Below are 17277 nucleotides of genomic sequence, written 5' to 3' on the forward strand. Positions count from 1 at the left end.
AAACTGGAGAAGAAAAAAAAATAAAAACAAAAAGATCTATGAAACAGGGGAGCTGTCCCATAGGTTTTCATCCAGACATAGGAATTTGCCTGAAGACAACACTGCTCAAGGTAGCCTATATATTGAAGGACTTGCTTTCATACAACAGAGGGACTTATTTTGGCCTGTCAGACAAAAATCATCAGCTTGCTTAAAAATTCTGATCTACAATCTGGGTTAAAGTGAGTTCAGGAAATTTTATTGCAATATTATCCTTGGAAGAGGAGGTTCAAAATTTGGAGACCTCACTTGGGCGTTTGATGTCCACTGAGCTCTGTCTTGTTTCAATAGTTTGTTTCAGTACCTTGTTCTCCAGGGCTGCAGATGCATCTCAAAAATAAGCATGTGTAAATATTTCCTTTTTCAAACTTTTCACTGGGTGAGCTAATCTAGTTGCCAATCCAAATAATTTAGGATTAAAACACCAGAGTTATCTTCCACATATCTGAAGGATGACTTCCCTCAGAACAGAATGATCGGGGTGTCCTCTCAACTTACAGAGATGAGACAACCTTATGCATTTGCTTTCAGAAGGGTATTTATTTGATATGTTTCTAGAAGAACTGCAACTGCATTTAAATCCTCCTTTGCAAAAATACATTTACATTAAAACTCTCTTTTCCTTGTGACACCTCTTTCATATGTCAATTCTTTGCTAAAAGAAAGCAGCTCTGATATGAAGGTAATTTACATTTTTCAATAGACTTCATATCCTTTGCCACATGTGGAGAGAGAATTTTCTAGTCTTTCCACCATATCTTGGCCATAGAGATTCAACCCTTACATTCAAGAAAGAGGAGATTAGGCTTGTTGAACCACCTACAATCAAATAGGCAGGAGCTATTTGTGAAAAAGAAACATTGAACAAATGGAGAAAAGAAAAGGATACTGGATGACTAAGTATCAGTTAAAGATCTGGTACTACTAAATAATTCAAACTTTCAGAAAAGGCTTTTTGAACACATATATCACTTTCTTGATTTTTATTCAATAACAAACAAAAATTTGTTTTCTCAAATGGTCAATAAACTTCTTATTGGTCTTCTCAAAGTACAAGAACTAGATCCCTGTTGGACTTGACCCTTCACCTATGTGTTCAAGAAATTTAAATGGGTAGTCATTAACCTCATATTTTTATTTCTTGTGCCGCTAAATCCACTCTTATCCTATGAGATTCTTACGGTTAATTATGCCAATTATGTAAAACACTGAACCTGAGGAACAAAGATTACAATTAATCTAAGTGAAATATGGGGAATACAACTTAAAATCCTACCTTTCACCTCAACATGATAACTAGTTTATAACACTGATTTTGCAATTCCCACACTTCAACAGGAGTTATGTGTCTCAACAGATCACTAAAAATGGCTGAGACAATATATGGAACAATTAATTCAAGGTTCTCCTTTAACTCCAAAATATTCCATTTAAATTACTGCCACCATAGTCTTGAATCTTTTGGCCTTCCCTAAATAATTTCTTAATTCCTTTCTGTTTCCTCAAATTCACACTTGAACCAAGATCAGAAATTACCATGCATTTCTTCAGGAAATTTTACGAGATGTCAAGAAGGAATAAGAACAAAACAACAACATAAACATCCTCTATGGCATCTGATAAACTTTCCTCCTTTTAAACCATTGACAGGCTGCAATAGTAAGCCATACGCTTGCATGAATGCCTCTGTGTACATATACAGCTAATTGCAGAGGAATGAAACACTGAGTTTAGCTCTGCAAAATTGCTAAATGAAAGACATAAAGGTGTGAATATGGATTATTTTATAATATCAGCAATAGCTTCTTCATTCCACTCATGATGTCTGATACTTCTGAATGTCAAGGGCTGTCAGGACTTTGGGCCTCTTAGAGACATGGTGTGTAGCTCTGTTTCCTGCTAAACCTTTCATTATTTGGAGTTTTTCATATTAATACACCATCATCATTATATTACTGGACATTCTGAAGACACTTCACCTAATCAGTTTACTCTTCAGAACATCTTTGCTACCTTTGTAAACCTTGAAGCTTTTGTATCCAGGAGAATAAACCCCCCACATCTTTTCTCTTTTCCCTGCTTCTTTTTCACCTATGGTTAGCTCTACAGCCAGTAGGAACAAAACCAATATTAGTACAAGTCTGGAAGTGCAACTCTAATTTGCAAGACCAAAACTTCTCCCTAAATCTTTCCAGTTCACCAGCTTCCTCTTACTTCATGATCTTTTCTTTACTTACATTACTTACTTTCTATTTCTTCACACAATATTATGCCTCTGCAAAGAAATTTGAACTGCAGATTGTATGAAAAAGCCAAAGTTATATAATGCACTGTCCTGTAATTTACTGCCAGTGCCATTCTCACACAAGTAAACCACTGCTACACCTCACATCTTGGCAGACAGCTCACAGTTACCTGTTCAGAACAGACCCACCTCCCAAAATCCTCCCTCCCTACTACTGTCACTCCTACTGACTTTCTAGAATGTGGTCATTGTATCCCTTACATTCCACTCCCAGATTACGCTCACAGCAGGGAAGTTAAAGATAATTATTTATATGTTTACTAAAGTATATTGGCTGTTTCTACAAATAGACTAATATGGGGATAAACAGGAGAAACATATGGCTCTAATTCAGTGTGTTGTGGAACACTAGACTAAATTTTGATACTGAATCCTTAGCAATAGTCCCGTATATATAGTACTGCAAGCATTGCAGGCATTTGTAGGAACTGCTGGGCCTCAGGACACCATCATTTTTTAGTAAAAACTCACATGTGGCAGGCCCTAATCCTAGACTAAAGAGAAGTGACATATTAAGAGACACATGTTGGTCTCCACAGCTCTTCAGATACATTATTTCTTCTATAATGTTAATTTTGCCATTGATTTACATGGAAGTTGTGAGAAATGGGAAGAGGATGGAATAAACGCAGAGCTATAAACGGACAACTGTGTTTTCAAATTGTCTAATGTGATAGATAGCTTTTGAGGATAAAGAACATAGAGATCTGTGTGTACAGGCTTTCTCTAAGGCTTATTAGCCATGGTTTAACTTTTGAATTCTTTAAAGAGCTTCACTTTTCAGTTATTCCTACACCACTTATCAGACAAAATTCGACTTTTTTTTTGTTGTTCTAACATAAAGCTATATCCTATACAGGGAAAATACTGACTGCTCTAAAAATACTAATTTGATTCCTTTTAGAGAATGACCGTGACTGTTAAAAAGTGACTAATTGGTAACATGACTAAAACAGGTACTCATTCAATTTGAAACTACTTCTATATATTGCATAAACCAATTGAAGAACATTCTTGAAATTTACTGCTGAAAAGGAAAGCAGAAGCACTTATAGACTATTATTTCATAACACTCACATAATACTCCTGTGATACTGCTATTAAAATTATCAGTATTGTAGTATTTTTCTTGAGTTCCAAAGAAATGGTTCTTTTCAAAGAAAGCATTGATTTGCCTCAATGCACAGTTCAGAAGTGTGAATTTTTCCCTGTAATTACAGTTGCACTAGAATCATATCTGATTTTAATAATAGAATACAATTATTTTAAGAAATAAATACATCTAAATTAAAGATTATCTTCTGAATGATACTGTAGACAGTATGTAGACCTATCTACAGGCACAATGTTAATTATATTAATTAGATAAATTATAACTTAATTACAGGAGAAACAATCATGAGTCATTATGTCCTGAACTGTAACCACCTAATAATTTCAAGATGATTATAGTATGAAGTGTCATCATGGAAAAAATTGTTGACCCCAGAGTTAATCAGCTCTCCATGGGAAATCCCACAGACCACTTAGCTTTCCTGAAACTTCTTTACTTATTTTAGGCTAATGAAATTATGATGTTAGAAAAATGTAACAAAACACACATGTTTTGGATAGGATGGGTATTTTAAAAGAATAATTAAAAAAAAAAAAGATAACTTCAAGGACAGACAAGACTAACTGCAAGTTGTGATTACAAATTTTGGGAATCATAAAAGCATTGCAGATGCCAGAAACACAAACATGTTAAACAATTATAACTCTTTATATTTTTGGGTTTTTTTGACTCAATGTATGCAGATGCCATTACCACTGCTCAGTCCAGACTTTCATCACTTTTCTGCTGCTTCTAGTAGAGAAACCTGCAGAAGCAGAATGGCCAAAATGGTTCTGTCACTACAAATGGAAATCTTCTCTACAGCAACACACTATTCAGGAAAAATTAAGTCATTCATGCTGACTGCTTGTCCTCAACTCTTAATTACTTAATTTACAATGTGGAAAGTTTCCATTGTTAGAATTTAACAGGCTGTACTTTTAGTTCTTCTTTACACCAAAGGCAGATGAGAAAAAAGTATGCCTGAAGAATTTCCTTCAAACAAAAGACTGCTCTGAAAAGGCAGCATTTAGATTTCTATGTAACAACCAATTTCCTCTGACACTTGGATAAAAGTAAAAAATAAAAATTTTTACTTGTTCACATTAGAAAGAGTGTGTAGAAGAAAATTCTTCTAGAAACATCATTATCAATATAAAATCCAGTTGCTTAAAAGACTGTGAGTAAGCCAGGGTAAAATTTTTTGAAAAATTAACACTTATTAACAATTACCCCATCATGAATGAGATGGTAACCATCTGCACGTTTTCCCTACTTAACAAAATCAAACCTTCTGTGTATCAAACAGTTCTCATAGCTACAAGCTGGACTAACTCCTTGCATTTCTGCCTTGAATGAAACAGGTAAGAACCTAACTTAAACCTCATGCTGACTCCATATATTTTCCATCAGGATAGGTAACAAGAGGCATAACAATTCTGTAAAATCTGAAATTGGAACCTTTTTTCTACAGACAAACTTAACTTTTCAACTCAGATCAGTATATTATTTCTCATCTTGGATATGAATATGAAAGTGATGGCTTGCATTTCCATAGCTTCTTGTGTGGGAAGATTTCAGAGCATTTTGTAACTAATTATATAGTATATAATTTTAAAAATATTTTTTAAATGTTCCAGTAAGGTAGAAATTTGAGAATTTTAAGACAGAAAATATTTGTATAAGTGCCAACTAACTCTAATTGCTTAACCTGAGAGACACAGATTAGCCTTCCCTAACACCATGAATAACCATAAAATAATAAGATTTAAACTAGCCTCCCTGCACATATCTGATTAAGCAGACTGAAAAAAGAAACATCTGAATGACAGACAAAACTGGAATCCACCTTTGTTAAGGACTGTATCATATTATAAAGCAGCCAGTTTAGAAGTATTCTAGATTGCTGCCATGGCTAAAAGAGGTGTTCACTCTTATAGGAGAATTAGAGAAACCAGAGATAAAAATCTGCACTCACTGATTTTGATTGTTTCTTAAGACACAGCTGCACATTTAGCACTTAAACTACTTAAGCAGTATCTTCACACACAGCCCTGGCCAGTAGTTGCTGCACTCACATCACCTTTACCATTGACCTCACACAACACCCAATGCCGCTCTCTAAGCACACAACTCATCTGGTTGGAAAAGAAAGAAAGAAAAATGTTAGGTTTCAAGAGGATTTGCTGTACAATTTGACCATGCTGTAGATGAGAAGAATACTAATAGCACTCCAGACACACTTTTCAGACCCAAGTACAAAGAATTCATCTGGGTTTTTTGAGAGCTATAATGCTGTCACACTCTTTTCTTTATGCTGCAAGTTGAATAACTAAGGAGAGCTGAAGCAAAACACTCCAATTCTCTTTCATAATTTATGTATGGCAAGACAGGAGTCCTGTATTGAGCAAATATAGACCAACCTACATCTGCACTAGTGTGCAGAGAATATACAGAGATTTCATGACCTCCTCTATCTGATACCAAAGTACAGGAAGATAGGTTAGAGCTCCTGAACCCACATTCATCAAAAATCTGGAATGAAAGTCACTTTGCTTGATTTCAGAAACAAATGTATAATTTCTTATTTTTTAATACATGAAACTAAATTCAACAGTACAGATCCCTGACCTGTGCAATACATTAGTTATGAATGCTGAACCAAATTGCAGACAGCAGGAAAGACATGAAAATATATTCAGTACCAAATATTTGTAGAGATTAGCATGAATGACATTAAAAATCTTTTAAATATTTAAAATATGTCAAAAAGAGAATGACTTGCAAAAGTTTTTGAATTCTTCAGTGAGCCATAAAGTACACAAGGCTTTCATTGTTGGAATGAAGTAAACAATCACGTGCTTGTATTTTCCATGGAAAGTGAAAAACTGATCATTCTTAACACAGTTATGACTTTCAAATCACAGCTCAAAAAGCAACACAGCAGTCAAGCACTTACCAGGTAAAAGGAAAGAAGAAGCTTAATGTTCACTCCACTGAGCAGCAGCACCTGGCACATTGCCAGGTCTTCTCCACATGACAAAGTACATCACTTTGCAGCCCTTATTAATATTGCAGCTGTATTTATTTTTTGGGTACTAAGGAAGCCAGAGAAGATCCTCTGTGCCAACTTGCTTTTTCTGAGCATTGTGGACATTTTACTAAGTTTGCTAATTACATCTGCAATAGATTCTGATTGAAAAATTTAAATTGTAGCTATAGGGACCAAAAAAAAAAAATCAACCCAAAAAAACTCCAACAACCAGAAATTAAGGTCATCTTGCATCCTAGGATACAAACCAATGCCAAAAAATACTGAAACTTAACTCCTAATGAGTAATTTTCTCCTAGGTCCCTTTCCCTAATCAGTATGTCAGCCATCAAGATGTGGTATTTTGGTATCCCATCAAATTCACAGTCACGAACATTGGGGAGCTACTGTTTGTTTTTATACATCAAACACAGATAATTTTTTTTTATATTCAGCTAAAAAACAGTCAGGGTTTTACCTTGTTATTACATACCAATGGTCCTACAAGATTTTGAAAGTAACTAAGCTTAATGAATTACTTTTAATATCAATACTCCTGTTCATTCTTCCTTGAGAAAAGAAAAACTGTAATATAGAACTTTTTATACTGAAAAATACATTGGAAATGAAAGGCAACACAAAGTATAATCCAAATGAAACATTAATGGTAAAATGATGATGATATGTTAGTCTTATGCATTAATGCTATGTCATACTGCTTTACCCAACAACGCAAACTCACACTACTTAGCAGATCTCAATATTTTTGTAATACAAAAATTACACTTAACTTCGATAATGACTGCAAACCTTCATCTTTCATATTGAAATGAAACTGGAAATACAAAACTACAAAAAGTCCCCTTTCTTTAGTGGCATTTTCATTATCTGTGACCCCTGATAATTGCCATCTTTACTCTAAATACTGTAAGCAGGGGAAAATTTTATTATTTGCTAATTTCCAAATAAATGTTCTGACTATTTCTAGATCTCTTTTTGTCACATTAAAATCATTTAGAGCAGTCAAAATTTTAATATGTGATCCCAGTTTGAAATTCAGCTAGTACTGTGATTATAGGAATCCATTATTCTTTGCTTTAAATTAAGCAAAAAAAAATTTCTATATTTTATAATCCTATCTTTTTTCAAGAGAAAATATCTGAGGAAGTGAATCTGTCTTTCAGAACATCCAAAGACACTTTGTGCTCCAGATCTTAACCTGAATAACAGCTCCTTAAATATTCCCCTCTTCTAAGTGGGACAGTATTATCTTCCTCACAGAGTATTCCCAACTCTATTCCTGGAAAAGATCCATTCTTACTCCCCAACTTGATTTTTCAAAACATTTTTAGGATGCTGTGTATAGCAGTATGACTAGCATATGCCTACCACCAGACTGTGCAGAGCAACTGAAAACGTGAAACATTACAGATGACTGCTACAACGCAGTCATTTCTATGAAGACAAGGCTTATTCACCTGCTCAGCTTGTGCTTTTGAGATGCGAATGACAGGGGGGAGCTTGCTGCCACAGGGAATGACAGGAAGCTGCCTACGGCCAGTTGAGCGGGAGGAAGAGGAGTGGCTCTCAGCTGACTGACTCCTGGGTAAAGCAGCCTCCCTCAGAGGGTCCGAGTGGATGGACAGATAGGCTATAGGGCTCATGGTGCGGAGGATGGGACTTGAAATTCTTGGAGTGGAGAAATGCAGCATATGACATGGGTTGAGCTGTGAGAACAACATGGCGGGGAAGAAAATAAGGTTGAATATATTTTAATAATTCTTGTTTATGTTTCGCCTGTATGCATTCCCTCAAAAACCATATTCACAACTCCCTAAGAGCCTGAAAGGTCATAATTTAAGAGGTGTCTTAAGTCTAATCTTCACATTTTCCATAATTTTCAAAAATCCAGTATCAAAATCAAGAGTAATTATAATTTATCTATCTGGACTCTTCATTCACTCAGTCTTAGAATCATAGAATCATTTAGGTTGGAAAATAAAATCAGATTCTTTAAGTCCAACCTCTGCAACCATAATAACTGGTCAGTAACAGTCTAGGGCTTGTAGGGCTTTTAATGTAATAAACTATCAGAGGTTGTTTCAAGGACATTGCGTACATCAGTTGATAACTGGCTCGCTGATCATTGACTGATCCTTTCAAACACTTAGCACATCCGCACAACATCGTATCTGTGTTTCTGAGATTACTACAGTGATAGCATATACACCCTTTGAAGGCTTTACTGCTGTGCCAATAGCAGCATACATTAAGAACTGCCCCTGACAGGATTAATCACTAAGGTTAATACTAAACAATTCTGATGAAATTTCCCAAATATGAGACCAAACTAGAAGGCTACATTGGCCTGGAGAATCAAGGAACAATTGCTTCATCTTGAATTACATTAATTAAAGCATTTAGATAAGAGGTAAGAAAAAAGAATAAGAACTGCAACCTCTTCCAAACGGTTAATTTAAGACAAAGTACATTTTTAAATTGCTTATTGATGATTCTAATAAACCTATAGCTTTGATATACAAAGGTAAAATCCACTGTTTTTTTGCAAGACCTTTACCAGTACTGAATAAATATCTGATAGTGACACACTTAAATACCTGTAAATGAGATTGCTATACATAGCTTGCAATTCTTTGTTCCAATTACAGTTAGAGAAAACCATGAAGAGTAGAGATAAGGAAATTTTCTGCAAGCTTCATGCTTCATGAAGGTGACTTTTTGTTTTATACCATTGCAATTCTAACCTATATCCTTTGGAAAGCAAGACCATCTAGCAAGCATTTCCATTTCTAAGGAAAAGGTATCTTTTAAGTGTGTCAATACTAAAGCTTCAGCTCCCATGATGCATCACTGACTTGCAACTGGAAAAAAAAAGTATTTCCAGTGCCTCATAAAAGCAGCAAATGAGAAGACAAGGTACATGAAAATTTAATTACTTACAACTCAGAAATAAATAGATATTTAAGAGCAAGCTTTTGATAGACATAACCTTGACATACAAAATTTCCATTTCAGCAATATTTCTAAATAACAAAAATTAATAGATTCACACAGTAAACCCTCTTCTATAACACACACATACACACATATACATCTACACAAATTCGTGTTGTCAGCCAAGTGAGATCAAAGCAAACTGTTGTTTAATTTAAACTGAAAATGAAGATGGAAAGAGCTGTTACATTCTTAATTACTTCAAATCCATTAATTCTTATTTACTGAAATATCTGCTTGATAAATATATGTTGCAAGGATTTGTGAAAGCACTGTATAGAGTTCTTTGCAGTTCAACACAAACACAGAAAATTAATGAAGCTGTGGGTCCATAACACACAAAGTCCAGCTCTAGGCTGTTAGTACCAGGTGTAGGAAAAGAAAACTAGAACTGTATGATGCAAAGTGCTGCTCCAGTATAAATTCACTATTAGTCTAGATCAGCTCAAATTCTTTTGACAAATTACCTTCATACCAGTAGATATTACAGTAAATCCCACACTGTCTGTCCTGCAGCCAAAGCCAACATAAAGATATTATTAAAGCATAAAATCAGCACATATACCCTTAGCATACTCTGAGTATTCAACATATATGTGATCATGTGCCCACAACTAAGCCAGATTAAACTGGTCTTTGCTGATTGCACACAGAATTTGTATTGCAACTGGAAAACCAAGACTGATAACATGAAAAATGCTTCTCTTACCTGCAGGCCTTTTTTTTTCATAATAGACAGCATAATTTGATGTAATTTTTTATGCCCAAGACTTTCTCATCCCCAAGCCAATAACTAACACGTTTTTCTCTCTTATTTTTCGAGTTCAAGTTTCCTTTCTTAACTGGTGCAACTCTACATTTTTTATAGAATGCTGATGTTGTGTATAACAGGTGAGAAGTGATATTATCAACAATTACAGGAAGTCCACATACACAAACAATTTCAGGAAGAATATTTATCTACCAATGGAAAGACTGTAGACTAGAAATTTCTTTCCTTCAAAAGAAAATAAAATTATGGGTGAGTGTATGAAATATTAGTTTCTCACACAGAAACATCCATGCTAGTAGTTAATGAAATAGTGCACAATAAAGCTCTGAAAGAAATGAAGAACAAAGAAGAATCACCAAAGCAAAAAGGAAATATTCAAAAAAATACTTGACTTATGATATGAAAACTATTTTATGCTTTCACCACTGAAGTAATTGCTTGCATATTTAACAAACCTATCAAAATAAGCACAAAAAGCAAAACCATACTTTGTTCTAAGTCACAGTGAAGCAGGTCAGTAGAATATATATACCCATATGAGAGGTATATTCATAAGCATGATGATCACGAATGCTGGCATGTCCTAGAGTTTCAAGCTGTCTGAAATGAGTGAACCAGTTCAGTAATTCTAAGTTTCTAAATTACTACAATTTCAACATCTATTTTAACCCCTTTTAGTAACATAAATTTAATTTATAGTTCTAAAATTAACATTCTTGGATCCAAGCCTGCTCTTAGTAACTGGCGGAATATAATTAAATCAGCAGAAAAGTAAAGTATCACCTTTGCCTATTATTTTTATTGCCAGGAATGTGCTACCTAGTAAAAAATACTAAAGAACAAGAACATCTTATGCACAATCAAGGATCACATTGAAAAAACAATGTGTAGTTTCAGGGCAAGTACTCGGAGGAAGAAAGAAAAGGAGTCTACCAAACAGCTCTCAGAGGTCACCAGGACCTTTGAACAGAGAGAATGGCGGGAAGAAGAGGCATACACACACACTTGCTCCCAGTGAAGTGACAAGAACACTCACCTATAAGAACTAGGTTCTAGTGCCCTTCATAGGGAATATTTAAGTATCCTTTATAAAGTGGAATGCATCAATGAAGGCCAAAAAGAAAAACTCACCCTGAAATAGCCTCTTAGGCTTTGTGTGGCTTTCAAGGGCTAATGAGGTAGATGGAAGACTACCCCAAATTGCCATCACAGTTGGAGGAGACACACTGTATAGGCACACTCTGTTCCCAGCTACTAAACTGGCTAAGTAATTTCCATTTTTTTATTCTCAGGTCAATTTATATTTTCTATTGTACATCATTCACCTTTGAAACACCAAATTCCTTCCTGCCATTCATCTTGCACTCACAACACTACTTGATCTTCCAGCATAAGATAAACTATATTAATTTCCCCCTTTTTTCAGGTAATGACAAATGCTACTTATCTCCCTGCAAAGTGAGAGTAAAATATAATTTCACTCGAGTTTCTACTTCAGCCAGTATTTCTTCCAATGCATTTTATAGTAATTAACTTTGTTTGCAACCATTTCTGCTCCCATGTTCTGAAACTTCTTCCTTCACAGACAAAGATATTGTCCATTTTTTGCACTGTAGTACGTAATATTTGTACCACCTCCACTTTTAGTTTAAAGTAAAACAGCTATTTCCCCCAAAAGAGCCACATTTGCATAAAGTGTACAATTGTATAGTGCATTTTATTAGAAAATTACAAGCTGTTTTTAAAGGCTCTTGAAATAAAGACACTTGATAATTAGTATTTTTTACAGGACCAAGTGCTGCTTTTTCTTGTTTGTTTTACTAAAACTGACCTTAAAATACAAAAACCAAACAACTTAAAAATTTAAAATAATTTTTCACCTTTAAAGGTTTCTAACCATCAAAAATTCTTTCATGCATCTAATATTTCAAACTAAATCTCAAAAATCTGTTGTTTAACACAGTTCTATATTTTCTATTATACAAAACAAATCTTCTATAAATGACATTATTTAAAGTATGATGTCCATACATCTTGCCTTTTCCATGAGAATCTAGGCACAGTTGAAATTTTACTGTGCTGCTATAGTTAATTACATTGGGTAGCTCATTTTCACTATAAAGGATATTCCACACCTGATAATAAATGACTAGTCGGTGACAAATTTTTCTAATGAGCTGGCAGTAACTTTCACAAAAAGTGGTGATACAAGAAGAAAAATATAGTCAGGTTTCTTGGCTCAAGGGAACTTCACAGAACTGACCTTTAGATCATAGATGCCACAGTATCTACTTTAAAAAGGGGAGAAATAAAACCATGAGGTGATTCCCAATCACTTAACCATTAACCTCACTTACTCCTTAAGTAAAGGCAAAGAAGTCTCTGTTTAGAAACAGTGACAGGAGAAAAAAAATAAATGTTCAAAAATTGTGCAACAGAGAATTCTTCAGAAAAGATGGAAAAAGAAAAACAAGGATATGCAACGAAAGCAAAGCAATCTGTTTTAGCAAAAAGTATAAGAGTAAAGTAGGATTTGCAAAAGTATTTAAGAAGTGAAAAGCAGCAACACTTTATATAAAGGCAACAAGTTGTTTGTATAGGGACCATTAGAAATCTCTGAAGTAACAGGGAGAAACAAAGTGAATTCCAGAAGTAAACACTGCAGGAATAATAGCGAGACATGAGAGCAAGTAACTGTTTCTTTAATTTCAGCCACTTAGATTTTTCCTGGAGCACATGAAACATGGTAGCACAGTATTTTACATATTCAATTGCAATTTTATATTTATGTACTGCAAACATAATAAATATGTGTTTGCATGTGTGTCCCTCACTGATTAGGAATCACTGCACAAGGAGCTTCTTTAGACAGACAGATATATAGATAGATAACTCTTTGTAAAATGTGGCCAGTTTTGTGGATCACGCCTGCAGAACAATTAGCACTTCCATGGGTGACTGTAAACAGCTGTGTAACAGAATACAGAAGATCAGTCTTCAAGAATCAAGTCCCATACCTGCTGAAACTAGAAATTTCTGCTACACCACCCTTACCATTTCCTCTTACAATTCTGAATGAAGAAGAGGTTTTCTTACCGGAGTGAGTGCTCCTTCTGCTTGAGCTTCCATAGGACTTGTAGGGGTGGCTGCAAGAAGCTGTCCTGCAGCTCCAGACAGAAGTTCCAATTTATCTGTAAGCTGTTCAGATGCAGCAGGGTGACATTCCGCGTCGAGAACAAACTCCACACCCGAAGTTTGGTTCTTGGCATGGACATTGTTTCCTGCCCAACCACCCTCTTTAGACTGCTCTTCTGGAAGGGACTCCTCTAGAACTTGTAGTACCTCTGGCTCTTCATCTGAGGGACTTCCAGTCATTTTGTGCCCTAAAGCCTCATTTGTCCTGAAGTCCTGCAAGTCCCGTTCCTTATCTATTATCACCCATTCCTTAGAATCAACCTCCTGCCTGCAGGAGCTTAGGTTAACAGCTACAAATCCATTGCTCATAACACCATCAGCATGGTCAGGAGAATTAGCTGACACAGGCTTTGAAGCATCTGGAAGATACTCTTCATCATAGTGCCAAACATGGTCCGTGCGGGCAGGAAGAGATGTTTTCTGAGAAAGAGGAGGAACAGCAGCAACAGGAGTCTCTGCCACTTTCAAGTCTTTCTGCTTCTTCTCCAAACTTAGAGAAAAAAAGTTAATATCTGAATTAGTTAAGAATTAATTAAATCATTTATATTACATTTGAGTGTTTTCAGAAGAAGAAAATTAGATTTATATAAAAATTTGTTGTCATATTCTAGAACAGCCTACAATGGTTCAAAGATCCACAATTTGAGACAAATAAGTAAGATGTCAAGTAAATATGGATGGCCTTAGAAATGTACACATTTTTAATTTTAGTTGTAATTCATGACATTGTATTGTAAATATAATTACCAGAAAGGAGAATTGTGAGAGAAAAAAACTCAAACGTGAGGTAACCACAGATGTCCGGTGTACTTAATTTGTTACAAAGCAGAGACTCAAAGAGGAAGAGAAGAAACGGATGTCTCCTGCAGAAGTTATTATATACTTTCAAGAAGAATGTTATTTATTGCTTTGATTGATTCCTTACTTATGCTTTGCAAAATTTCTTTCATCAAACAAATTCAAATTCCTAGCTCCCCTATGAAGTATTCGGAAAGATTTTGCCACTGTCATCGCCCCAGCTCTCTTCTTCTGTCCCCACTCGGCCTCTGCCTTTCAGTCAGATTTCACTGTGTCCCTCTCCCCTTATTCTTTCTAGACACAGGCAAACTGAATCCATTTTCATACATCTGTCTCTTCTCTACCTTCAAATTATATTTTAAGTTATCTGTCTTCCACCAAGATTTTTTTATGTTGGTGTAAAACATTTGGACATAACTAAGCCTGCTGCATGCAGGTAGATTTCTAACTTCTTCACTCCACTTCCTGTAAACTTCCCTTCTCATATCATATAGCCTAATCTCATGCTACCTCTATTGGGCACTTGATGTCAACTTTCTTATTCAGAATGACTTGTACTGACTGTCAAGAGTATGCCATCGAAGAAAAACTTAATAAATACTAGGGTTACAACCACTAAGTTTGAAATAAAAAATTCCCAGGTGAGGGACTCCAACCGTATTCAAGCACTAAGAATTTTCTAAAGCAATTAACAAGTAGTGGAATCCATTAATTGAGCAGTATTATGAAAAATATTTTGCAGTAACTTGCATAAGCGTACTCAACAGGTCCATTCCTGTTCTTCACACAGCATAGATAACAGTATCCTAACCACATATCCTTAAAAGATCCTAGCAAAATGATACCATAATTTCTTTACCAGGTCTCAAGAAACTTATCAGTGTCGGGCTTAGACTCCAAGGTCATACGCTTCTCCAGTTCAAAGCTGTGAATGGAGCGCAGCTTTCGCACCAGTGGAACGTCTCTGTCTAACTGGGTGGTCTCTGAGCGAACTCGAATTGGAGAACCAAGACTTGGGGCATTTAGCATTCCATTCCCTGGTCCATGGCTGTTTTCTTCCTCTGTGGCAGCCTGTGCAAAATGTAAAGTAAAAATGTAACTCACTAGGAGAGGCAAAACAAGAGGAAGACAAGGTACTACATGGGAAATAGCCGCCAAGTTTTTAGACTGTGAAAAGCCAATTTGTGTTTCGAATGGTCCTTAAGTTCATGCCATAGTTAAGTTATGAGTTTAGATATACTCTTCAGCACACATCTATAGCTGACAAAATAATGGCAATATATTGGTTCTTGTAAGTCTGAGAACAGGAGTATCAAAGACACAGTAATACAGTTACATTTACTCTGATACTTCAAACCCATCTCTGAAATTTTCTTCAGTAATAGTCTGAAACCTAGCATTTGGTAGCATCTTTGGTCTGCTTCACAATCAAGTGCTCTTATTAAAGAGAAGCTAGCTTTCAGGCTGTCTTTTTGATTCTCTGGAGCATATAACACTGTTATACACTAAATCTACTAAATATTTCTGTGACTTTAACCTATGTTTTAACCCAGCTGCATTCTATCTTAATAATGACTGAACATGATTTAGAATAATAACTGAATATGATTTAGAGCTGGGAAATCATGATCATCCTTGGTTTCTACTGGTGTAACAGAAAGTACCTTTGTTTGAACTAAAACAATCTCCTTTCTCTCTCTTTGGTAAAAATAAACAAACAAACAAGCACATTGGAAAGCAGGCACCATGCCTTGGTATTTCCCACAATACATTTGTTTTCCTAGCAAATAATGAGTAACAGCTTCAAAACTAGACAGCCCTCCTAGATAAAGAACATTTTAGTACCAGATCTGTTTTCATGTTAAAAACACTGTTATATTAAGAAAGAGGCAACATATGTCCAAGTATGAAACACAGTGATTGTGAGTAAGGAAGAGAGGGACGAATTCTCAGCAACCACTTTGGAAAATAAAGCAGTATTCTCTTCTAAAGACCAGCCAATGAACCTCTGAATCAGTACAAGGGTATCACATGTTATGGAGACAAAACCACCAAGTGAATTAAATGGATACTGCCATGCATACTGAGGATTTGTTGACTGGAGAACATTAAAATCATCTTTTGCACATTTAGAATCTAGCTTCTACACATGCAAGATGCAGGAAAATTGCTTTGATTTCACTCAGTGAGCAGGAATGAAGATAATGTCTGAAGAAAACAAATAGGAGTAAACTACAAAGAGTCTCAAATTATCAGCAAGCTATTAATCATAAAGACCTGATAAAGTGACACAAGTCTCAAAAATCTGCCTGCTTTTTTCAGTATATAAAATGCGTTATCTCCAACATAAATAATTTTCTTAGGTCATTCTGGTTAATCAGTATAAGTACAACTGCCTTATTAATTACATCTTATGGGCACTACAAGAACATGAAGCTGTGCAGAGATGGTCTTCACAATGCAGATTTGAAAATACCTTACAGATCCCCAGTTTTATTTTGTTTCTGTTTGCATCCATTTCTTCCCAAACATCTTTTTCCTGAGGACGCTGATGTCCAGGGGATCCAGGTATTTTCTCTGGTGATACACCAACAGGAATAACATTCTCTCCATCACTGAGCTGTTCATCCGGGAATACTTCATCTGTATTTTCCCGCAGCAAATCTCCTGGGATAGGAGTGGCATTGGCAATTCTATAAAAGCAGTTTAAAAAAAATCAGAAAATTAAAATTTTTATACTCTCATGTGTTTACAGAAATTATTTTCTATTTTAAAAGAAAGAAACAAGCAAAAACTTACAAAGAAAATCACATTTCTGCAGAAAAATAAAGCTTGGAAATTATTTAATATAACACTTCCAACTTCTTGGCTTTCACAATTTATTTAATTTAGGTACATAACAAAATGCAAATAAAAAAATACTATCACATAAAAGTTGTTTATTCAAATGTTTGTGAAGCCATTTCTGAGAAAATTTGCCACAGATCATGTCCAGGCTCAACTTCTCTCCTGATTCTTCTCTATGTATT

The 17277-nt window shown here is 35.2% G+C and overlaps 1 protein-coding gene across 1 annotated transcript in view; it reads right to left on the bottom strand.

The window, feature by feature from the left end:
- TTBK2 (tau tubulin kinase 2) overlaps positions 1-17277 on the bottom strand; it is an 81085-nt gene that overhangs the window by 11641 nt on the left and 52167 nt on the right. Inside the window, exons 12-15 of the mRNA XM_059473477.1 lie at positions 16725-16941; positions 15108-15319; positions 13352-13940; positions 7947-8195 (exon numbers count right to left, since the gene is read on the bottom strand). Coding sequence (XP_059329460.1) covers positions 7947-8195; positions 13352-13940; positions 15108-15319; positions 16725-16941 — 1267 coding nt within the window. The remainder of the gene's footprint in view (positions 1-7946; positions 8196-13351; positions 13941-15107; positions 15320-16724; positions 16942-17277) is intronic.

The sequence above is a fragment of the Ammospiza nelsoni genome, chromosome 6 (assembly GCF_027579445.1).
Source record: "Ammospiza nelsoni isolate bAmmNel1 chromosome 6, bAmmNel1.pri, whole genome shotgun sequence".
Taxonomy (NCBI): domain Eukaryota; kingdom Metazoa; phylum Chordata; class Aves; order Passeriformes; family Passerellidae; genus Ammospiza; species Ammospiza nelsoni.